Raw genomic sequence first — 26,300 nt, 5'->3', positions numbered from 1 at the left:
GAAGTGGGAGGGTTTATGTTTTTTTTTGGGGCGTTCGTTGCATTTTGGTATTGACTGGATACCAAGTAAATACAGTTACTGTTGGCGGTACAGATACCAATTCCGATACTTTTAACCTATAAAGGCAGTTTACAGTCATTATTTATGAGATTCATCGTCATCAATTTGCAAATTCTAGACACATTTTAATGACCACTAGATCACTGTGATTTTTACTTTCCTCAATAACTAGTTGGTAAAACATACCTTTAAGCTTTTCGTGTGTTTTGAAATTTGGTGACCTGGAATGTAAACATGTCTGTCTCTGATGCACTTAAATATAAATAAAGTAGACATGACAAAGTATTGATTGTCATTTCATAGTGTGTTGCGTGTATTTTGATCTCCAAAACCAATTTTTTTTTAACAATATCAGTGGACAACATGCTGATCTTGAAGCATAGAAACAAAATATCAATCAGATACTAATACCAGTGTCAGTATCGATACTTATACTGATACTTATAATTGGATCGATCTATCCACATCTACTCTCCAGTATGAATCTGTGAGATATTTTACACCCACTATAGCAAACCTATATATATTATACTTACAAATTTTCCTGCAAAAGATCTAATCGTTACATGTCAAGGGAGTGGTTTTGTGTGACAGTAGAAAAAGTCACCACAAGAGGGCAGCACGCACATATTAATCTATGTGCGCTTTTTCCAGTCAGTCCTGGTGAACAAACCAGTTGTGGCGCTCCAGCTTCATCAGCAGGAAATGTGAATTTAAAAGCATATTTTAGTTATGACGGCAGGAAGGTAAACACACGTTTCCGTCTCTGTCATATAAACACACATAGAAACTCTGTACCTGGCCACTTTATTAGGTACAGTTTGCTGTTACATGGTTAGACTCTCTGTTGCCGTCAGCACTGGCTTGATTCTTTGTGGCACAGATTCAACAAGGAGCTGAAAACATTACTTTGTCGACTGGTTGTTCATGACATGACTCTCCCTTTCCACCACATCCCAAACATGCTCTACTGGACTGGGATCTGTTGACTGTGGAGGCCATGAAGTGGGTGGAAAAAACATCCAAAGGAGAAGTCGTGCAAGACAATAGAAAAAGTCACCACAAGATGGCAGCAAACACAAAATCACATGTTCGGCCTTGTGTGTGTGTGTGTGTGTGTGTGTGTGTGTGCGCGCGCGTGCAGATTTGGTGGCATTAAGTGTAATATTTAAACCATGAAGATGGTTTATTTGAATCCAGAAGTTAATCTAATCTGAAGAACCCCAAAAACAACGACAAACACCAGAAATGTGAAAGCACGCTCTGTTATAGAAAACTTTATTCCAGGTTTTATAAATTAACACTTGAAATCATCATGTTGTCACAACGACAGACACAGACTTAACACATCCAGCATATAAATGAAAATCTCTGGCAAGAGCAGAAAAATGAGAGTGCACGTAGGGCTGATGTACAAGGGTGTTGTTTTGGGGAGTTTTTTAATGAAGAAAAAGTGTTTAAGTTGGTTAAAGAGTCAAAACTTCCTTTTTAATCCGTTTTTATTTTTCCGCTCCGCCTTCTCCGTATGACAGATTATTTAGAACATGAGAAAGACTTCTTCATTTTGTGCCACGCTTCCTAACAGAGCATTACACCTGAAATTGCATTCGTTTCTACATGCAGATATATCCACTTAAAATGAACATGAATCTGAGTTTTCAAACTATTTTCAATCAGTTTGGTGTGTAACAAGTATTAATGTCACATGATGCTTAGTTACATTTAAACTATGGGCTCTTACTTTACCCAATATAAGCCTGCCGTACCTTAATTTAGAGTCAGGACTGTCACCTGACATGAAGTGAGCTTAAATAAATAATTTCTTATTTAGATTTATCCAACTCCTAACAGTAAAATATTGTAACACAGCTTCTTAACTGTGAAATATTACTGCCTGTGTTGGTGTTTACTTCATCAGAGTGGGAGAAAAAAAAAGCAGCAGAAACATCTGACATTTTACATCAGAATAAGTCAGAGGCCGTGGTGAGATTCCCCTGAGCGAGATGGCAGCAGCAGACGTGCATCTCGCCGGCCTGGATGCTGCATCTACGTGCATCGATCTGGAAAATGAGAGCAGTTAGCACCTCTAAGTTACGACAAGGCAGGCAGCTGATCCGTTTGAGAAAATGGCTTAATTCAAACGTGTGCACTCGTGTCAAATATTGTGAAAAATAGTGATCTATGATGATATTCAGTGTTTAAATATTATAGTTTAATATTTTACTGTTGCAGTGTTTCTCTGTAAAGGAGAGGATTCCAAACATAGTGTCAACTCTGGGAAGGAGTCTGTTTTTCTTTAAGATACGCCTTTCCCAAAACAAATAGTTTTAACACAGTGCTGATCACAGTGAAGGGAAGAAAAGGAGAAATCAGAAAAGAAAACCTTCAAATGACTTCAAATAGAAACAGATCTGTACAGCACAAAATACTCCTAGAGAGGAACGCAGACAGCGTGAGGAAAGCCGAGCGTACTTCTGATGCTCACAGTAAACCCCATTTAAGCTCAACTATGAGCTGCAAGGTTACAGAGGCTGTTTTGATTGCATGAATACTGCTCTTTAGTTTTGGATTGACAGAAAACAAAGAGATCAATAAAATACTTTAAACGTTAACTAAGTAGTCTAACTACCAATGCATCGAGCAGTAAAGGTGGCACCACCGCTCTAAAAATCTCAAAGAGTCTTCCAGCTAATTGTTGAAGAGGATCCTCTCTGAACCCCCTCGAAAGGCCAGAGATGATCCTCCAAAGTGCTCAAAGAGTGTATAAATCTTTTATCCTCTATGTGCTTTATATTCATGAGTCTGGGTTTTCCATGCACGCCGCTGAAAACGGTGCTTCTCACACATTGCTGACATTCTCCAGCCCGTTGCGGCAGTCGTCGTCTGGCAGGATGAAGCGGATGTGCCGGCTCTTCTCCCAGCCGCGGCGGATCTGCCTGAGCCGGTGGCCCACGCAGGGCAGGAAGAGGGCCAGGCGGCCCAGCAGCACCGCGAGGGGGAGAATGAGGACCAGGAGGAAGGTGGGAGGCATGTAGAAGTGGTACTGGGCCGAGAGGAAGGCGCGGTTCCAGCCGAAGATGAGGGTGTGGAGGGTAGCCATGGATAAGGCGCAGTAGCCGAGTGTGGACTGCAGGAAGCAGAATAAAGGGCTTAATTAATACCTTTAATAAAATCTTACAACACTGATTGCATTTTTTAGCTTCCTTGTGTTCACGATTAAAAAAAATGCAATATTAAAATCGTTGTTTCTATCCATAGATTTAAAAATGAGCTATATTTTAGTTAGCACACTTTTTAAGCGAATTCCACTGGTTCTACTGGAAGTTTCTTCCTGTCAAAGGGGAGTTTTTCCTCCCCAATGTTGCCAGCTGCTTGCTTATATGGTGGTTGTCTGACTGTTGCTGTTTTCTCTCTGTTATTGCAGGTCTTTACAGTTTAATATAAAGCGCCTTGAAGCAAATGTTGTGATTTGGTGCTATATAAATAAACTTGAATTGAACATTTGTGTATACCTTTTAAAGGTATATACTGTATATACCTTTCAGCATTCATGGTGCCTTTACAGACGTCCAAGCTGCCAATTAAATAGGCACCGAAACACTGCCGTACCATCAGTCATGCAGGCTTTTGAACCGAGCGCTGATAAAAAGCCGGGCAGTTCTGCTTTGTATAAAAGAGCTTAGGTCCTGAGACAGCGGCAGCATTTCTGAATCATGTTAACATACGAGTTCCTCTTTGTTTGACAAAGCTTTAAAGTGTTTCTGAGCTCATGCATTCATTTCAATGACAGACTCATGTCTGTTTTTATTGCAGTGCCTCCCAAGGGCCCAAGGATCACAGGCATTAATAACTGATTTGTCCCTCGCATACAGAGATTCTGTAGATGAAGAGATATTCAAGGACTTCATAAATTTATGTTAAAGGACATTATTCTGAAATTGTTCCACAATTCGTAGATGCAGTTTTTTTGCAGATTAATGACACTCTGCCAACCTTTACTTCTAATAAGCTGTTTTTAGACGCACTCATGTTGCTGACCTGTTGCCAGTGAACCTATTTAGTTGCAAAAAACATAATATTTATTGAGGCTGAAACTTTTTACAAGGGATATCCCTGAAATTTAAATGTAATTCAAATCAAAAGCAAATAAATAAAAGAAAAAGAGCGGTGGGATGGTCGGCGACGAAGACTCATGTAGCAGTTAGGGTTAGTCTGAGACTAGAGGCTGTTTTTGACCGTAAAACTCATCGTGCAAGGGCAGACGGGAGGGTGGGGGGGTCGTCAGAGAGCCAAAGCCAACAGCCAAAGGCAGCTGCAGGTTTCTGCTATCAATCCTTCCACAGGTTCACCAACAGAAACAGTGCTCTCCTAGTGCTCTTGTAGTCAGCTCAGCTCAAGGTGAATTAAACACCAAGTGAGCTGCAATGGCAAGAGATGAATAATTTTCTATTTAGATCATGTGACATCCTGCAGTACTTACTGCAGTCCAGTCTGATGGCTGGTGGGGCAGTTTTTCCTAATGATTTAAAAACTTCAAAGTTTGCTTGAGTTTATCCTCACTGCTAAAAGCTATGATAAATTTATGGAAAGGTGCAGGTCAGGGTGGATCATTCTGCTTCGTTTGCTTCCAAAGAAAGCCTTTTTATGGAACCGGTGTACCAGTTTTGCTTAAACACACATACTAAAAAATAAACCATAAAAAACACATTATTTTTAAACCCAGAACATTTTTGTTTTTGCATTCGTGTCACCTAAAACAGTGATTCCTAAAGAGTGGCCAGCCCTGGTGGACTGTAACGGTACTGCAGGCAAGCCACATTAATAACAAACAGTCCCGATCAAAAGATGTTTTCAATAAATTGCATGCTCAAATATATGTTTTGTATCACTCCCATTTCTTCTTGTTGCATGTTGAAGCGCTACTTGGAACCTTGTTAAGATTCAACCATGCAAAATATGATTTTTTGCCATTTTTCAAGTGCTCTTAAACTTTTGATCGGGACTGGAAGTCAGTTTGAAATTACTTACGCACAGATTTATTTGTTTGTTTTTTTGTTTTATTTGAAAAAGAACAAAGTGCAATATTAACATAAAGGCTGCCATGATGCATTGTAACACTGTTATCTTAAAACTAATTTGCATCTGCAATCCCTTGGCAGGTTACATATTTATATACGTTTATTTATTAAAAAAAGAGAATTTAAACTGGTAATAGGAGGTGGTTAGCCTGAGATATTACTCATTACTATGACCTAAATTTACTGCTCTTATATTGAAGTTAGTGTCCCAGTGGCAGGTGGGTCACACATTGGGCTTAGCAATTTGCATATGCCTGGGTAGCAACTTATAAATGGACTGGTTTACATATAGCATGTTTCTGCTCTACCTGAGTACTCAGAGTACTTTACATCTAAAGCACCTAAAATATTAGCCAGCTGATAACTGAAATAGCAACTCAATGCCACCACAAAAACTAGATGGAGGAAGTAGCACTGGTTTGTTGGTTTGTTGAGATTTGTATGTGCGTGTGTCTATTAATGCAGCAAAGACAGAATAGCAGAGCTGAGTCAGTGTAGCTCTTCAGAAACACAGCTGCTGTGGTCTTTTACTGTCTTTTTAATCCTGTTTCAACTCTTTCTATTTTGAGCTTGCACTGCACTGCTTGTATAGACATGTAATACAGTCTGGACTTGCCTATTGATTTCACTATGTTTTGTTCCATTTTTAGAGCTAACCGTTGCTTACACCACTCATCTTTGTACTGACTTTAAAAAAAAAAAACCAAACAAACACTACCAGTCACTTGAGCTGCTCAGATCTATATAAATGAAACACCTGGATCACTCAAAGGTTCCTTAACTGTCTGAGAGCGCCCACCCTGAAGCAGAAACTAAAAAAAGACCCCAAAAACAGGGTTCTGGATACTTTGACAGCTGCTAGCTCTGACAGTGTTTATGCATTTTTTTTTTTTTTTTAAAGGGGGGGGAAAAAAAAGCACACAAAAACAAACAAATCCTGCACCTATGCTGCTCACAACAAGTCCAGAAGTGCTTTCATCACACAAACTGTTGACATGTGACTAATCTGAAGGCCACTGAATTAAGGGAAGATGAAATGGGAAAGTGGCACAAACAGACTTCAAGTCCTGGAAAACTGGAGGCCATTGGGGGGTTAAGGAGAGGAGAGGAGGAAGTGTGTGTACAAACTGAGTCACAACCCTCCTAACGGCTTTGTCACAGCACAAGTTTAACAGCAAATCTGGGGCAGCTGCGGGACTGCAAACACTAAGAGTCAGTGTTTGTATATGTGTCTTACTGCCACACATTCACTATGTGGTGTAAGAGACACAGCGTGCATTTGTCTGCACATCAGAGTGACGCATGTCTGCTCGTATGCGTGCGACTCAAACGTCCTGCCTGTCTCCAACGTCTTTGACCATCAGCCTACAAGCACGGAGAACAAAAAACATTTGACAGCACATGCTAGCATGAAGTATCTGGCTGAAGTATGTGTGGGTGCGTACCTGAACGAAGGTGAACTCCCTCCAGTTGACAGTGTTGGCCACTGAGGGCAGCGAGGTGACAGCCAGCAGAGAGAGCAGCCCGAGAGCCATGATGCCCACGGACAGGTACAGCTCCATCCTCCAAACTTCCTCCTCAACCCACGAATCTGAGCGGCCAGTCTGCACCTGCGTAACAAGCAACGATGATAGACATGCAGTCAATGCAAGGGTAACAGCAACATGACAAAAATGTGAAACTGCCTTTTCAGATCCTTTAACTCTTGAGTGCTAAAGAAGTGTTGAAGAAAAGCACTTAAAAGGACGGTACAAACACCCTTCAATCATGTTCTGATTGCTGATGTTGGACAGTTTGTCCATCAGGGGGCGCTTTGTAACTTCCCCATTTGCCACAAACAGAACAACCAGCCTACCTGGGCAGATAATAACTGAGTAACCAATGACTATCTGTTATTATAAATAAATAAGGGTGTTTATGAATGTTTCGTGTGTTAGAGCCCTGACTTTAGTTCAGGAGATGAAGCTTAAGGCTACGAGGAAGATTACATCTTATTAAGATGCAGATGGTGTCTCTTCTTTTGCATTTTCATTTCTTTGGTGAAGAGGACTCCTCGTCCAACAATACAGCATAGGCCTGATGTAAGGTGCAGACACAAATTTAAACGTCCCCTCTTCAGCACAAAAACACCTATGAGTTCCCTTCTCCTCTGCCTTCAGCATATTTGACTAGAGACCAGCACAAAGGGAGACGTCCTTCCTGGACATTGTATTCAAATATGATGGGGGAACATTGTTGCTTCCACAAACCGCAAGCCCACTGCTATGTATTTTAACGGATTAAATATAAGTTTACCAGAATACATCAGTTTGTTGGAAAATGTAATTACAGACTGTATATTTATTCTGTATATATATGTATATTATATTTATTCTGTCCTGTTTGTTAGACTCATGGAACGTCTGAACCGACACCTCTCTTCTTCTTCTTCGTCTAACCTGTTCAAAGGCCTTGTTGATCAGCTGGAAGCGGGCGGACTTCCTCATGGGAAGACACAGGCTATAAATCGCATGTAGAACTGCGCACAGGAAGCTGCACAGCCCAAACTGCTTCCTTTGGATCAACCAATGGTCCAGCCAGTTAGGAAAGCGGTTGTACTTGGTGCCCCACCACAGCTGGAGGAAGGCGGCAATCAAACCGGGCAGGTAGACCAGTGCTAACATCACCAAGGCTACACATGGGAAAGTGACATTCACAATCTCAATGGGCAACTTGTATAAATTGTTCTTCTTCGACGTCACGTAGGGATACAAGACATCACGGACGGAGTTATACAGGTAGAAGAAGACAAAGAGGGCCAGAGCGCAGATGATGGGGGTGCGCCAAGATGGAAACAGGTACAGCGGGAGGTTTTCGATCTCTAGTGAAGAGGAGAGGAGGCCCATGTCAACAGGGATGAAGCCCATCCTGCGGCAAAGCTGCATCACCGAGCTCTTGGCGTTTTGATCGTCACTGCAGAGGAAAACCTGGAGAAAAAGACGACGTAAAGACAAAGAAGTTTAGAGACTAGAAACCGATTTCATTTGAAACCGCATTTACCACCAGACCTCCGTGAATGCGAATAGTCTTAGAGTGGTGATGACGTCCCCTACCTGTCTGCTCCCATCCCGTGGTCCTGCCTGTAGCGTCCAGGCTGATATGGTATTAAACCCCTTGACCACATAACTCTCAGGAAATAGATCAGCCAGCTGTTGGGCATTGGAAGGCCCTTCTTGCTTGATTTGCAAACCGTTGCTGACATCCACGAGGGTCTTTCCAGCAAGTGCTGGCTTCAGCTGGACCAATGTAGAGTGGTGCTCAGGGTACACGGCAACAAAGACCAAGTCTGCTTGGTTTGCAGCCTCCATCTGCGAGGTCACCTGATGGACAAAGACAGAAACATCCACACTCGATATAGATATCAAAACTTTCCCTTATATTTAGCTTGTTTCATTAGTAGATTTCCCAGTATTGTTAAATACAGCCTGGTCAAATATTAGTAAAACGTAGCATAGCATAGACCTCTGCTTACAGTATTTACACTAAGCTAAGCATCTCCTAGTACATATTTGGCTCTAAAAACACACCTCTGAACGTGACACATAAATTGTATGTTTGAATTAAAACCCTGTAGCTCGTCGCTGTCAGTCTCAGTCGAATGCTTTGCACAGTTCCCATTAACCACAAACTATGTTTACTGAAAACAACCATGGAAGAGAGCCAAAAAAAAAAAAAAAAAAAAAAACTATATTGGGATTATCTGAATTTCAAACTCAAATAAGCCAGGAAGTCCTCTCTTGCAGCTTCCAAATGAATAAACAGGAAGTAATAACATATGATATTACGGTTCTGTTTAAAACTCTTCCACCAATGAGCCAGACCTTCTTGTAGTTATTAAAAGCAGTCTTAAGCAAGAGTTCTCCAGATTTTCTGAATGTCTATCAAACCCTTTCTGTGGACACTGGTTTGACAAAATCAATGACATTATGAATATAAAGAAGTTGAGCATTAGCTCCATCTAAAAAGCATCTGAATGGCAACAACTTCATTTGCCAGCAATGATCCTAAACACAGTGCTAAAGAATGCTTGAAAAGAGGAACATACAATTGAACACTATCAGTCATGGTCTCGTGTCTCACCCAAACGGTGACACGAGACCATGGCTAATGGGCTCTATTGTAATTTTAGTCAGTGCCATTTTTGGCAGTGCAACAATAAAGTCTATGACAATCATGGCGTATCCTCCCCAGACCTCAACATTATTGAAGCAGTGTGGGATCACCTTGACAGAGAACAGATGAAAAGGTAGCCAATATCCAAAGAAGAGCTTTGAAAGTCCTTAAAGAAGACTATTTAAACAAATGACAAGAAACCTGTGTAAGCGAGGTCAGGGTGTGTTGAAGAATAAAGGTGATAATACAATACGCTGCACCTATTTCCCATTTCCGTTAAAGGTTATTCAGCTGTTACACATTTCATCACATGGCTTGACTCCAAAGAAAATTTGACCCTTAAATTTTTTTTTTCCTGTGGGTTCCAGGTGCCTATACTGAGCTGAAAGCACACTGGTAAAGGCTCCACACTGGTGACAGTAGTGGAAGTGGATCTGGTCAGATAGTGTGTGTGACCGGACATTGACATGAGACCATAACTCGTGCCATCTTACGGATTTTAGTCAGCAATTTTTTGGCAGAGCAACAATAAAGTTTACAACATAGCCCAACTCTAACTTCCAGATCCTATAAAAGACAGGTTGATTACTGAGCATGAATTCTAGCAGGCACTAACACTAAATTAGCAAAACGAATGATAAGAAAATGCCTAGCCCTTGCCACTTTCATTTAAAATGATCATGTGGTGACTTTCAGCTACTTATGTTTACTCTTGTAATCCACTGGAGGGGATTTGGATGAACCAGAGTTCACAATAATCCTTATTTAGATAGCTGCCCCTCCCTGAGCCTGGTACCTGCAAAGGTTTCTTCCTGTTAAAAGGGAGTTTTTACTTCCCACTGTCTCCAAAGCACCTGCTCATTGGGGATCATCTGATTCTTCAGGTTTTCTTTCAGTTATTGTATGCTCTTGCGCCTTAAAGTGACTGTTGTGTTTTGATGCTATATAAATAAAACTGAACTGAAATTATATTGGACCTTGGTGCAGCCTTTCAGCTCAATTTAAGCCAGCCTTTTTCTGATTGGCTGCCCTTCACTAACAGAGGGATTTTAACAGCAGCTAAGTGGGGATTTCTACGCTGACTGCCAGAGTCACTGACATCCCATAAGAGTAAAGACAACTGTGTTAAACTGAGCCTTGAGAGAAGACTTAAATTAAAGCTGTTGCCTGAGAGGGATTACTTGAACGTATTTGATATAAGCCATTGTAACAGCATGTGAAAAACATAACAATAGCACTTTCTGTTCCTCATCCATATTTGTATGCTTGTGATAAAGAAACCTTAAAATAAATGATTCAAGCTGCAGATGGGAACTTAATCAGGGGCTGACGAGAAGTCATCTTGTGGTGCAAATGCATTGTGGTGCAGGCTGACTGGTGAAAAGTGATGGATTAACTGCTGTATGCTCCTCCCATACCGCAGCTGACTCTCATCTTCTTCTCTCAATCAGCTGAGATTATCTAGTAGCTATGTTTATGAGGTATAGCAACAACATCCATTATCACTGCTGCGGGAAAAGTCAAAGGAATGTATAATTACCACCAGAGGGACGGAAACAAAAACACCAATTACACTGCGAGTGTGAACGTGAGTGTCAGTGTCGCTGCATATGTCACCTCTGACTCTTCGGGGAACAGAGCCGCTGAGCGCGCAGGGGTTCGGCTGCCCACCACAACCTGATAGCCTGAGGCCACCAGCCTTCTGGCCAGAGAGCGGGAGAAGTCGCCGGTGCCCAGGATGCCAATCACCAGGGTGCTGGGCTCCAGCATGGAGGCTTCAAGGTGTCTGGAGCCCCCGGCTCTTTCTCGAATTAAAGGCCTCGCCATATCATCAGGCATAGTGCACTGACAAACCAGCAGAGAGAGCAGCAGATGAGACCTAAAACAAACATGAATCTTAATAACAGAGGTACAACAGGTTGAATTTGACGGTAGCTTTCTAGCTGGACCATTGCAGAGCACAGACGTCTAATACCCATTATCTGTGAATCTCAGCTGGCATGTCCTAGATCCACAACTCTGCACTATCAAAGCAAAGTTACTGTCCAATAATAGCGTAAATGGATATTATGGCAGCCCAAATATAGCAACTACTAATTTTGCTGCTACTCCTGGACACGCTGACTAAAAAAAAAACAATTAAAAAAACCATAACAATCATACACATTTAACCCAGGACGCTTTCACTTTAATTATTTCAACTTTACTGAAACACGTTTGCCCCGTTTGATGGGATTATCTCACGCGGAAGGATTCGAGAAAACACACTTTGAAGCACTTTAATAATCATTTAATATTCACAGTGATACGTGCCGAATTTATTTTAAAACGCTCATACTTCAGAGGCTGTCTCGGTTAATGTTGTATCTTTTGCTAAAAGTGGTTCGGAGTACGATACGAACTTAAACAGACTGAAATCCACACAGACTCTGGCATGAAAACGTAAAAGCGGATTGAAAGCTACTTTGCTTGATGCCCTTGAGTCAACTCGGGAAAACTTTGCCTCCGAAAAAAGTTAAACAAGACAACGCAGGCAAAACGAAGAGGAGCATTTTGGTAAAATAACAGCTTGTCTGACATAATACATCGTCTGTGAATACTTACAGGCACACTGTTTACTCGCGTGTAGGTGTTCAGGCTCCACGCTTCCAAAGCGCTTTCTGTAAACTGCAGCCTTCCTTCCTGATAAGATGACGCGGGCGTTAAAGCCACGCCCCCACGTGTGTAAGCGAGATAAAGCAGCGTAACGGGCTCCACGATATTTACGTGTGATTTCGGCACTTAAAGGGGCGGCTTAACACCGCATTAAGCCTGAGCACTGCACACAGTAAAGACAAAGTGGCTGTTACTCCATTTCCATAATTAATAGGAAAACTTATGCGTTTTTCTCTTAATTATGACGTTTGAGAAATGAAAAGTTAATCCTTAATAGGGGCGGGTCCAGAGGGGGTGTGTGCATGGGCTGGCACCACCCCCACTGGAATACAATATATTCTTCTGGTGCCCCCAGATTACTGCTATCGGGTCTTTAAGTGATGATGTATGAACCCTGCTTCCGGGCCAGAACTACTCTGCGTTTAATAAGGCTGTAACTTTTCTGACACCTCCTGCTTAAAACCCAAAAAGTCAGAAGGATCGTGAGGCCCCGCTTTCACGGTCTGTATTCATACTGAAAATCAAGATCAAGCGAGCTTTTGCCCTTCTGCTCCAATCTCTGCTTTGATCTTCTAGGTCTATTGATTTAGGTTTCTTCCTGTTAAATCGAAGTTTTTTTACAATGCAAAAGTGACTGTTGCTGTGAGTTGGTGCTATATAAATAAAATTCTATTAAATTGAACAGACTGATGATTTGGCCACTCTTAGAATTTTGCAATTTCTGATGGGAGGATGTGCATGTATGTGTGGCGTTGATATTTATTTGGACCTCAAGTTGAGAGTTTCAGTGAACAGCTACCATATGCAAGTTCAGCAAATTGGGCACTGTAAGTAAAAATCGATGTAATTCAAAAGCAGGTAAAGTAATACTATTTCTAAATTCCTGAATTGAATTTAAGTCTGCACCTAAATCACATCATGATTGCTTGATTTACAATCCACTGTAGTGGTGTGCAGACAATAAAATACAAAAATGTGTCACTGTCAATAAACCTATGGACGTAACTGCATATATGGCACAAAAAGAAATGCATTTTTGGCTGGTCACTCCATTTCCTTGGCTCATGTGCAACCCTGCCCCTAAATGTATTATGTGAAAACTGATCATGCACAAGAGTTTAAACACTGTTTATAGAAATTACCTGTTTTGCAATGTAACAAACCAGGTATTAAGGGCTTTTCATGAAAAAAAAATCATAATCGCACTTAAGTAATTGGCTTAACAATACTCATTTCTTCAGCACCAAAATACGCTTAAACTATCTAAAGCAGGGGTGTCAAACTCATTTTACATTTTGTTCTTTAGTGGGCCAAACCAGTGAAAGTCCCCTTTTTGTCAGTGTAAAGTTATTTAAATCCTCATTTAAACCCAAATTAAAATAATAAGAAAAAAACTGCAATTTCAGAGTGACATAAATGTTTTACAGTTGATAGTGAAAAAATAGGAAGTTTTCTATCATTTAGTTGTTTATCTCTTACATGATTAGTTGTTGTAGTATGAATAGCAACGGCAATGACAGAGGTCTGTATCAGCGGAGAAAGCTGTAAGTAAAATACACTTTAAACTGAAATTACAGTTATATACAGTTTAAAGTCCAATGTCTATGCTCTCCTTCATATATTCCTAAGCCATTTAGTGGGCCAGCTTGGCGTCTTTGACGGGCTGATTTTGCCCCCGGGCCTTACATTTGACACCCCTACTGTAAAGTAATGTTAAGATTTGCAGCTCTGTAGCCCTATCTGGTGTTTAAGTCTGACGTCGTTAGCCGTGTCTGGGCCCAAACTCCGCTGCAGGTCCCTTAGTCACACGATCACTGAGGCATCACTGAGAGTTAAAAACTGTCTAAATTCTTTCATCTGTAATAAAATGATCAGTGTTGCTGTGCTACCAGGTGTAACAATTAAGGTTAACATCCAGGCATCCATGAAAACCAAATTTATGGGAAGAAAACTTCTTTTTACAGCGAAAAAAACCCCTAAACTTCCAAGCAAGCAGCGAGTGCGCTACGACTGTAATAGGAAATTCATAGAGAAACTCGCGGATTCTTCCACTGACCGCTGCGGCACACCTGCACCAGGGTAAACCTCCGCCTACCCCAGTCCTGCTTTACAGGTGAAAATAGAGCAACTAGCCTTTGACTTTGTGTGTTTTACTTGCATCTATTTGAAAGAGTGAGTGTAAACACAAAAAAATATTTTATTTTATGTGCTGGAATGTGCAGAAAATAGGTTTAAATGTTAAACAAATTTCTTCCAGTCAGAGAATGTTGCATATAATTTAATTTTTGCTTGATGCACAAAGTTAAAAGATTAAAACTAATAAAACAAGTTTTAAAAAGAGAGTTTTCCATTTGATTACATTTTGTATGATGGATTATGCAGAAAAAGTAGAATTGGGCTGAAAGATCTATCGCTTTATCACCTATTCAGGCTGTAAATTGTGTTTTTAAAAAGTAACTAAGCAACTAAGTAATTAATTACTTTTGAAAATAAGTAATCAGTAAAGTAATGGGATTACTTTTTGGGGGGAAGTAATCAGTAATTAGTTACTGATTACTTTTTCACTCGCTGCTTGCTTGGAAGTTTAGGGGTTTTTTTCGCTGTAAAAAGAAGTTTTCTTCCCACGCACAACGGACGCTAATGTTTTTGTCACTTTTGATGGAATCAAACTCAAAGTAAGGTCAGTACTTCCACGCTTTAAACGCTGCACGCTCAAACTCTCTCCCGTACTTGATATATTATCCATTGTTGATCTGCAGACAGCTGTTGTCACGAACGTCGCACTCGCTTACGTCACTGTCATGAGACATTCTCGCAAAAAACTCACGGTTTTAGTAACGCAGTAACGCAGCGTTCCTACGGGAAAGTAACGGTAATATAATTACCGTTTTTGCAATGGTAATCCCTTACATTACTCGTTACTTGAAAAAAAGTAATCGGATTACAGTAACGCGTTACAAATAACGCGTTACTGCCCATCTCTGGTGATCACGGTCGGCTTCTCTCGGTTTTTATTACCCCTATTACATAGCTGTGTCGCTGGCGACCACGTAGCACATCATTATATACCAGCTAGCCCAACTTCAATAACCCTACAAATGTCACTGCTGTTTACTTTCCTGTCTTCATTTATGTTGGAAGTGATAGCAGAGCTGTACGTCTTAATTTGTTTCGGAAATCTCTCAGTCAGAACATGCTATATTATATTTAGATGGAAACTAGCGAGCTAACTCCCTGCTAACTTTTAACTCCGTTAAATTTCATAAATTTGGTTTTCATGGATGCCTGGATGTTAACCTTAATTGTTACACCTGGTAGCACAGCAACACTGATCATTTTATTACAGATGAAAGAATTTAGACAGTTTTTAACTCTCAGTGATGCCTCAGTGATCGTGTGACTAAGGGACCTGCAGCGGAGTTTGGGCCCAGACACGGCTAACGACGTCAGACTTAAACACCAGATAGGGCTACAGAGCTGCAAATCTTAACATTACTTTACAGTAGGGGTGTCAAATGTAAGGCCCGGGGGCAAAATCAGCCCGTCAAAGACGCCAAGCTGGCCCACTAAATGGCTTAGGAGTATATGAAGGAGAGCATAGACATTGGACTTTAAACTGTATATAACTGTAATTTCAGTTTAAAGTGTATTTTACTTACAGCTTTCTCCGCTGATACAGACCTCTGTCATTGCCGTTGCTATTCATACTACAACAACTAATCATGTAAGAGATAAACAACTAAATGATAGAAAACTTCCTATTTTTTCACTATCAACTGTAAAACATTTATGTCACTCTGAAATTGCAGTTTTTTTCTTATTATTTTAATTTGGGTTTAAATGAGGATTTAAATAACTTTACACTGACAAAAAGGGGACTTTCACTGGTTTGGCCCACTAAAGAACAAAATGTAAAATGAGTTTGACACCCCTGCTTTAGATAGTTTAAGCGTATTTTGGTGCTGAAGAAATGAGTATTGTTAAGCCAATTACTTAAGTGCGATTATGATTTTTTTTCATGAAAAGCCCTTAATACCTGGTTTGTTACATTGCAAAACAGGTAATTTCTATAAACAGTGTTTAAACTCTTGTGCATGATCAGTTTTCACATAATACATTTAGGGGCAGGGTTGCACATGAGCCAAGGAAATGGAGTGACCAGCCAAAAATGCATTTCTTTTTGTGCCATATATGCAGTTACGTCCATAGGTTTATTGACAGTGACACATTTTTGTATTTTTATTGTCTGCACACCACTACAGTGGATTGTAAATCAAGCAATCATGATGTGATTTAGGTGCAGACTTAAATTCAATTCAGGAATTTAGAAATAGTATTACTTTACCTGCTTTTGAATTACATCGATTTTTACTTACAGTGCCCAATTTGCTGAACTTGCATATGGTAGCTGTTCACTGAAACTCTCAACTTGAGGTCCAAATAAATATCAACGCCACACATACATGCACATCCTCCCATCAGAAATTGCAAAATTCTAAGAGTGGCCAAATCATCAGTCTGTTCAATTTAATAGAATTTTATTTATATAGCACCAACTCACAGCAACAGTCACTTTTGCATTGTAAAAAAACTTCGATTTAACAGGAAGAAACCTAAATCAATAGACCTAGAAGATCAAAGCAGAGATTTGCTTACATGATTAAAAACGTCTTCACATCGTTGAACCAAGTTGATAACAAACTTGTGGAGGTAGTTTTGTCACTGTCAAAGTCTACAATCAACCAATGCTTCATGAATGGAACTATAGAGGGTTCATAGCACTGTGCAAATCACTGGAACACTCAGAAACAGGAAGGCCAGATAAGATTTTAAAAATATGTAAAAGTGCCAGCCAGGTTCAGAAAAAAGCCTTTGGAGTGATGAAACCAAGATTAACTTGTAACAGAATGATGGGATGAGAAAACAGTATTTCACAGTAAAAACGCATGATGAAAACATACTGCGAAAGCAATCCAACATTGTTAAGGGCAAAGAAAGTGGATATTCCTCAATGTCCAAATCAGACACCTGATCTCAATCCAATAGAACAGGCTGTTCAATTATTAAAAACAAAACTGAATTCAGACCAACAAACAAGCAGCAGCTGAAGGAGGCTGAAGTGAAGGCCCTGCAGAGCATCTCAAGGGGGGAAACACAGCATTTGGTCTTGTTCATGAATTCTGCACTTCAGGCATTCAATTGACTGCAAAGGGTTTTCATCCAAGCATTAAAACAGTCCTCATATTAGTTTGTTCAATTCATTTGGAGCCTTTGGAAATGGGGGATGATTATGTAACTGCAGTAAGGTTGTACTGGATTATGTGGAGCTTCAGGGAAAGAAACAAAGAAAGATACAACAGTGAATCATCAGGATAAATAACAGTAGGAGACATGCTGGGGGCAGAATATAACTAAAGAGCTGCTCTGGATAAAGAATTGACCACTATGACATGTTACATAGTTTGCTGAGGCAGATAAGATTTAAACAACTCCCAGTGCAACAGTTCCCATTATCCGGGCCCCACTTCCTGAGCCAGTTATGGCAAATGAGCAGGCGGAGTGTAATACAGTGATTATACTTCAGTGATTTCTCAGCGTTTCATTTTGTGCCACTGTTAGCTCAAAATTCGAGTCTGTACAGTTTAGTGCTAATCAGTTAATACCCCAACAAGTTCTCCAACTTAACAATCATATTGGTTGGCACATTCGTGCCCAAATTTCCACTCTGTTTTATTAGCCCTGTGACAGACTGGAAACCCTTCCAGGGTCTACCTCGCCCTACATTCTTTGACAGGTGGGCACCTAAACTAAAGGTTAGAAACAGATGGCAGTTTGGGTTAAAATAGCTTTTTTCAACATTAAAGTATTAGAAAATGTCACTTTTCTAGGATACCAGGGTGTAAAGTCCTCTCCCAACTCAAGGTGAAGACAACAGCACGCATTATGAGGGGTTGTTTCCTGGGTGAGGACAGTTTATAACACCTATGTGCTGACATTTAAGATGTAGATTGTAGATCATTGTAAACAACTAAACATTAACAGCACACAGTTGAACAGCACACCGGAAAACACTATAAACACTGCCCTGGTGACTACATGCTAGTCTTGTTGAACACACCATTATTTTTATGTTAGGAATATAATGCAGGGGTACGCTTTGAGCACATAGTATGCTCAGTTTCAAGTCTGCTGACTGCTCTTCGTGTTCATTTACAAAACACAGAGAAGCCCATGGCGACAACGCTCAGCTTGAATCTTCACAGCTAATGTGTGGCGACACACCAGCCACGGCTATCCTTTATATACAGTCTATGTTCCAGCCTTACAGAAATGCTACTGTAGCTGGAGACTCAATTATAAGAATAATTTTAGAGGCGCATCCCAAACTGACAGGTCTGCTTGATGAAGGAGTAGTAACAGTATATTAGATAGTGGCGCCTCACATTTTCCCTATTGCTATTAAATCGGAGTATTTGATACACTGGCCTTGGGATTAGAAGAGAAAAGCAAAAGCAAATCTGTGTTTAAAAGCTGCCTGACCGCAGGACACGCACTGTCAACATGACTTCATCATGTCTGCCTTTGCCACTTGCAAAAGGTTGAATCCCCGCGGCTCGCTGTGCTGCATCAGTGCCACCACACACAAACACACAGTCTTTCTCCCTCACCCTCACTCAGCTATGGCCTCTAGTTTGTTTATATCTTTAATATATATATAAGTATATGATGTTGAGATTTCGTGAATATGTATCGATTACTGGTGAATGCAGGGTATTCTGATCCAGTAGTCTGTTTACACATTTGTTAAAGGAAAAAATAGTACTCTTTTTATGGATTCTAATGTTAAAAATGATATCAAGTCCTACGAATTGCCTTGTCTATGTGGCTAAGTGAATGAAAGCAAAGCAAAATTCATCATGAATCAAAAGGGCTTGGATGGGAAATATTGTGGCAGGGGACGAAAGGCAAGGTCATAAAAAGTTTGCCTGCAGGTGGACAGGTACAGCGATGCGATGTTAACATCTGACAGGACCTCAGTGTCAAAGTGCTGCAGGCAGGAAGGCGCTTCTATCAGAGCCATCAGGGGCAGAGGTGTCTCTAGTGCCCTTCATCGGGGATTGGGGTCACACGTTGAGACAGGAGCTGATGTTGCAGTTCTCCTCGCTGTCCTGTTGTGGTTCAGTTACAGGTTTCTCATGCACATTTGCAGTAACACGCTGCAACATTTTACTCGCAGCAAATACACTTTTAGGCTAATTAAAGCTTCAGACACGGCGTTAGCAGTTTTCTGAATTCCTTTTTTAATGCTGTAATAAAAACACAATATCTAATAGAGCTTTAAAAGTAATGCTTTACTGTAATCTGATTACTTTTTTCAAGTTGCACAATATGTAATTAGATTACTGTAACTTTCCCATAAGCACGCTGCGTTACTAAACCGTGATTTTTGTTTGTGAGAGTGTCCCATGACAATGACGTACGAGCGTGGCAGCAACAGACGTGTGTAGGATAATATGGAGTGCGGGAGAGAGTACGACCATGCAGCGTTTAAAGCGCGGACATAGCGTTCGCTGTACACTCTGCGTGAGAAGAAAACTTTTTTCTACAGCAAAAAGTTAAACTTCAAATCTGAGCATGCACCGAGCACGCTGCCACGGGACTGTGAGATTCACAGAGAAACCCTCGGATCCTCCCACTGACATGACCACTGCGGCACTGGTCAAACCTCCACCCTCCCCACTCCTGCTAAACAAGTGAAAACAGATTTCAGAGCGACAGGACCGCTGTATCTTTGATTTTATTTATTTTTTGCTGTTTTATTGTAAACACAAAAACTTATTTTATTTTATATGCTGGAATATGCAGAAACTAGGTTTAGTATAAGTAAGTAAGTAAAATGTATTTATGTAGCACTTTTTAAGACAGGAAGCTATTACAAAGCGCTTCACATGGGAATATAAAAGCATATCAAATAAAACAACATATTACACATGAACATTACCTAAATGCCTGTCTAAACAGATGTGTTTTAAGCTGTTTTTCAAAAGAAGCCACAAAGTCGATGGTGCGTTGCGGGGGACGTAAACTGTTCCACAGTATTGGCGCAAGGGTTGGGAAAGTGCGATCCCCCTTTGTTTTCCAGCAGGTCTGTGGAATAGAGTAGGGTTGAAGAAGCTCAGTGATATAGGTGGGGGCCTCACATCGTAAAGACATAAACGTAAAAGTGAGGATTTTACACTGATATCTGTACCCAACCAGAAGCCAGTGCAAGGATTTGAACATGGGAGTGATATGAGAAAATTTATTACTGTGGGTTAAAAGCCTTGCTGCGGCATTTTGGACCACTTGAAGGCAATTTAAGGAAGCAATAGACAGACAGGAAAAGAGTGCATTACAATAGTCTAACCGGGAGGAGATGAAGGCAGACAAGCATCTCCATTTCACCTTTGGAGACAATAGTCCTAAGTTTACCAATATTTCTTAAATGAAAAAAGCAGGAGGGGTCACAGACCTGATATGAGCATCAAAAGACAGAGAGAGGAAATAATTTTGAAACTGCTAATGATACGGCCTAAAGGAAGAATATATAGTGACAATAACAAGAGGCTTAAAACTGATCCTTGTGGGACTCCACATAAGAATTTAGCTACATCTGACCAGAAGTTTGCATCTGAAACTAAAAGTGTTCTATCCGCCAGAAATGAGGTGAACCATGTTTAAATGTTAAGTCAAAGACTGTTGGATATAATTTAATTTTTGCTTGATGCAATGTGCATGAAGTTAAAAGATTAAAACTAATAAAACAAGTTTTAAAAAGACACTTTTTCATTTGATTCAATTTTATATGATGGACTATTCAGAAAAAATGGAATTTGGCTGTAAGGTCTATTGCTTTATTATGTATTTAGGTTGTGTATCATGGTTTTAAAATGTAACTAACTAATAAAGTAACTAATTCCTTTTGAAAATAAGTAATCAGTAAGGCAATGGGATTACTTTCTTGGAGAAGTAATCAGTAATTAGTAACTATTTACTATTTTCATGTGACTTAACCAACACTGTTCATCACACAACAATGTCATTATAATTCAAGGGAGTTAGTTTATGTGAATCACTAATAAGACCAAGCTGGAAAATAAACTGCCAAACACTGTAGTTCCTCTGATGGCCACTGGAGGCAGGCTACAAAAGTGAGTCAAACATAGACCCCCATATTACAATGCCCAACTTACCCAGCTACAGACTTAGGAAGCTTGTTTGAGATGTGTTTAGAGGCCCAGGGTAATTTATTCAGATTTTTAAAAAATATATCTTTAGTAACAAAGCCATTAACTTATGATAAGGCTTTAAGATAGGGGCGTGGCAGGTGTGACAGGTGGGATGGCTGTTAGCTAGCTCACTGTAAAAAAGAAAATGTTGAGAAAACGTAAAATTTCAAGGCAACATGATGCAAGAGATTTTTGAGTTTTCTCAACTTTTGCCAACTGTTGTTGACTTAACTAAGATTTACAAGTTCTGCCAACTTGGATCTTCTTGTTCACCTAATTAGGATAATCCTGGAAGTCTAACGAAGAAATTCTGGTTTCAATGCCATGTATTTCTGCCTTCACCAAACACAGATATTCTTGTTGAGTAATCATGCAATTCTTACTCCAGTGAGTTGAAAATTTACCTATATAAACAAAGGAAAATGTATGTTGTTATTATACTTGAAAAAACACTTAATAAATAGATATAGAATAAAACAAAGCACAATTCAATGTTATCTAAAAGCTTATTTATTTTGTTCAACAGTCTTTTCAGTACATTTCAGAATGTCATGGGTAGTAGGGTGAAATTCTGTTAAAAAAACAAAAAAAAAAAGAAAGAAAAGAAATAACAAACAAACAAAAACGTGTTGCCAGTTTCTTTTGGGTGCTTTGAGCACCCCAGCAGAGACGTTAAAATTCCAGAGTCCAGAACCAAAAAAGAAAAGTGTCCAGCAACTTAATAATTCACGCACACACACACACACACACACACACACCCTGACCGTCTTGTAAAAGCTGAACATAACTATTGCACATTAAATAGGGTAGTGCCACAAACGATTGCCTATGCACCCAGACATTGACATTTTACACAGGCTTACTATGATGAACTATGGAAGTTAAAAGTTCTTAGAAATGTTACCATCAATGAAGAGGAAACTAACACTATAACAAATCTTTTAAAATACTACAAGACAAATTTTCACCATATATTCTCAACAATACAGATTCATCTGACTAAAATTTACATTTCGAATAATGATTTATCCACTTCACCTTCATAATGTCCGACCAGGCCAAAATAAGATGGCCTGAATTGCTTCAAAGGTAAAACTCATCTGCTTTGGATAATCAATGTTGAGGGCATACAGAAGGCCAAAGAGGTGTGCCAGGGCAGTAGAGAGATCTGGAATGTTATGTAGCACAATGTCCCCTTCCAACACAACTGCATGTTCTCGCACAGACGTATCAGCATCGCTCATCTTGTAGGATGGTGAGGATGGCAACTGATGCACCGTTCAACACTGGTTCCAAAATGTCAGTGTCCTGAAGAAAAAGTAAAATATGAATTATTGAAAGCTAAGAAAAACTAAAGACAAAACAAATTTCTAAAGATTTTAACTTTAACCTCTATACCATGCTGGTCGTTTGACTCATGGAGGTTTTAAGAAGAAAAAGCTTATTTTCTTTTAATTAATGCCACCTTGTGAGTTTTGTACAAAAATATTTTCTGCTATGGAACAACCACTAACAATGCCCAGCTGCTGCTCAGCAGAAAAAAAAAAAGGAGTGAGAGTTATGACAACTGCAATCCCCACTATAAAATTATCTGGACTGCACTGAGAAAGTGTACATTTCCATTTTGGATAAACTCATCCTTTAAAAACATCTCATAGCAATTAGTTTTACTTGCATTACTTTTTTTTGTACTTACTAAGCACTTCAGGAAAACCTCTGTTGCATCTTCTCTTGAGGAAAATGGGCAGGCCTCTCAGTGCCCGTTGGACACAGTGTTGGATGTCTAAAGAGTATTCAGTGGAAAACAAGAATTTCAATTAGTGAAGTAACATGGTGTACTATACACAATGCAAAATCAATCTCATAGTAATGAAAGTAAAGCACAGGTCAGACCCAGCAACACGCAAAAATGTACAACCCCCCAAAAAAAAACAACAACAACACCATGTTAACAATTTTACTTTCGTTTTACAAATTAAATAAAATACTGCCAAATAAGAACAAAGCAATGACTCATGACATTCATTTTTACTGACATGTCCACTGATGTGTTTTATTTGAAGCCAACATCTTTTCAGTTTCTGTTAAGAGAAAAGTATACTCTCTTCTAAAATGTCAGATAAAGGAGCACTTCACTCACCTGTTCATCAAGTTTATCCAGGAGGTCTTCCATCTCCTCACCAAGAGCTCCCTTCTTAGACCAGTACAGTTTCAGCAGGCCAGGCACAACTTTGTCAAGGGATGCATTGAAGGTCCCCAGGAGGTCTTTGCTTGTGATCCGATGAAATTTTCAGATATCTAAACAATACATTCACCAAAAATATTGTCATTTATTCAGCACAGAAAATTCCTGGGTAGCTGTCTTGGACAGTCTGCACCATGTTATATGCCTGACTGTGTCATCAACAGCAAAACCTACTTCAAAAATCTCTCATGAATACGTCTTTTGCACAGGAATAGAAACACCCCCCACAAAACCCAGTATCAATATGAAAATACATATTATGTTCTAAGTTGCACCAAAATCTGTGACTAATCAGATTCTGTGACCTGCCTTAGTATTCTTTCCCTAACAATCTCAGACTATAGAAGTCCTATTTCTAGCACAAAAAGAAAAAAAATACATGCTAAGTCAAAATTATGAGATTGCCTTTCTGTTTCACAATTTTGATTTAGCATGGGGACTCTTGTACTGGCAGAAATGTTCAGGGTAAGGATTTCAATATAACACTGGCAAGGGCCTTGACTGGAGTGGTAGCACAAGATAATAAAGTTGGCCAATGCATTACCCCAGCAAATACCGTACTGCTTCAATATAAGTATAAATCATGCCCAATTTGAATAATAATTAAATTATAAATAAATTAGGACAGTCTTACCTCCTCAGAGGAAAACAGCGCAGGTCATCTCTCCTGGACCTCAGATACCATAGGCTGACACTCCACGACCTCTCTCCGCCTGAGAGAAAATGTTTGCAATAATGAAACATTTCAATATAATGTAGAGAAAAAAAAACGAGAAAAAAAAGTTATGGATCGGACTCCCCGATTTTTACTGCGCATGTGCAAAGTCGGACCGTACAGATCGCGTCTACCCGTGGAATTGTACATAAAATCAATACTCCACCAACAAAAAGGCTCTCAAAACAATACAATACTTTTCCACAGCTTTGAAGGATGGGTCAGGTGTATCCTTCGTGGCCCACCCTATGCCAGAATTCATAGCGCGGCCCAGCCGATTCTAGTTTCAAACAATGGCGGCAGCCACTTAGTTTTAATATTACTCTTATTACTCTTTCTGGGTCACAAAGTAAACTTTTTTAGATATTTTCAGGCGAGAATGTAGCTGTGTAAATTTCAAATATCTCCTCAGTTTATTAAGACAACACATTTTTGCAAAAATGCTTCTACGTTTTCGGAGACGTCTGTTACCACCAGCTTCGATAGCTAGCTGGGGATTCAAGGCTCGCTAGAGCAGCGAACTCCTGGCATATCATTTTCAACCCCCGCGCGGTCCTTCGCTAGCTTAAACATGATATATAAGTCCCTTAGATGACTTAAATATGTTATTGTTTGGCTTTTTTTCAGTGCTTTACTCGTTCCACCCTCCTGGGTCCTCAGGAGGATGCAGCCTAGCGCTTGTAGAAAATCCTAATAACAGATGTCGTTAGCTTACCTGCTAGGGCAAATGGCCGGCAGCTCCCGCACCTGTCCAATAAATGGTCAAATAATACACTCCAACTTCAGACCATCCGTAATGGTCGAAAAATTGTAATTTTCATCCAACTTTGGCCACGTTTGTTCAAATTTTCTTAGTTCAGTTCAGAACACATCGACAAACCACTATCACACAGTCTGCTCAGGCTCGTTTGGTCTAGTTCAAACTTATTCAGACCACGACGTGTGCCAGTCACCTACAGGGTTTCCCACTGGTTCCCAACTCGACTCAAAAACTCTACTCAAAAGTTGATAATCTTTGTTATGCTTGCTAGAAAATCTTAGTTAGGACAACAATGGAAGAAATTTGTTGGGCAGACAAGCTATTTTAGGTTGTAAATGGAAAGTTGTATTTCTAAGTCAGTTTAATTTGAAAACTTTACTCAAATCAGCAATTACTAGTTATCGTTTTTACAGTGCTGGACATCTGTTAATTAGGCTCTGAAATGAATCTTTAGACATTGTTTGTGCTGCTGGTTCCTTCTTTATTTTTAATGGAATCATCTGATAAATATGTTGCTTTGTGGTACAACCTCCCCCACCCCTACCCCCTAAAACAAACAAACAAATAAAAAAAAACAACAACAAAAAGTAATAAAGTTTGTGCTTCAAAAAAAAAAAAAAAAAAAAGCCCCCTCTTTTCGAGGTTTTTGGACTTATTCGTACAGCACTCTGTACGCAGATTTCCCTTTGAAACCACAGGAGTTATCCCCTGCTGGCCTTTAGAAAGAAGGCGGGACTTTATTTAGTTGTTTCCATCTTTTATATACAGTCTATGGTCACAAATAAAATAGATTTTAAACACCATTTTCTACAGTTTTCTACAGGTTTGTACAGGTTTAGCAATTCAACAAAATTACTGAGTGTAGAATTGTCTTTGTAGGAAAATAGAGACCAAATTAAAAGTATTAAAAACTGTGCTGAACTGATTTAAAAATAAGAAATAAAACTTAAATTATGCTGTTAACACTTGTGTATTTACATATGTTTTTTTTTTAACTTATGGTAAATTGTATACATGGTAAACAAAGATGTCAAAACCTACAAGTCACCTCTTTCTTTCATATTTTACACATATTTTGTCATTCATATTCCTCATTTATAATATTTCCATTTGAGTATGACAACTAGGTCAATATTCCACGTAGAGTCGTAGATGTCAGTCTAACCCTGAACAGATCTCTGGAGATGTCATAGATGCATTTCCAGTTATGAGAAGATGATTTCTTTATTTGCGTGTGTTTCATTACCTAAGCTGATCTCTCAGAGTGACCACACGTTTTGCTTTGTTAAAATTTCTGTATGGTATTATATCCTGTCTTCCCTGATTACACCCAATTTAGATAGGAACCTAATAATGCGTTGCCTCC

General features: G+C 39.7%; 1 protein-coding gene across 1 annotated transcript; it reads right to left on the bottom strand.

Annotated features, from left to right (window-relative positions):
- Positions 1-1,321: 1,321 nt before the first annotated feature.
- Positions 1,322-12,000, bottom strand: LOC116334387 (metalloreductase STEAP3). The gene is made up of 6 exons (XM_031757801.2): positions 11,895-12,000; positions 10,908-11,169; positions 8,231-8,497; positions 7,577-8,104; positions 6,584-6,748; positions 1,322-3,187 (listed from the first exon to the last, which is right to left on the bottom strand). The coding sequence occupies exons 2-6, from the start codon at positions 11,127-11,129 to the stop codon at positions 2,900-2,902; spliced, it is 1,470 nt and encodes a 489-aa protein (XP_031613661.1). The 5' UTR covers positions 11,130-11,169; positions 11,895-12,000; the 3' UTR covers positions 1,322-2,899.
- Between the last annotated feature and the right edge of the window lie 14,300 nt (positions 12,001-26,300).

This window comes from Oreochromis aureus, linkage group 23 (assembly GCF_013358895.1).
Source record: "Oreochromis aureus strain Israel breed Guangdong linkage group 23, ZZ_aureus, whole genome shotgun sequence".
NCBI classification, from domain to species: domain Eukaryota; kingdom Metazoa; phylum Chordata; class Actinopteri; order Cichliformes; family Cichlidae; genus Oreochromis; species Oreochromis aureus.
The sequence above is the reverse complement of the archived record's forward strand: the minus strand, read 5'-3'. Positions and strand labels throughout refer to the sequence as shown.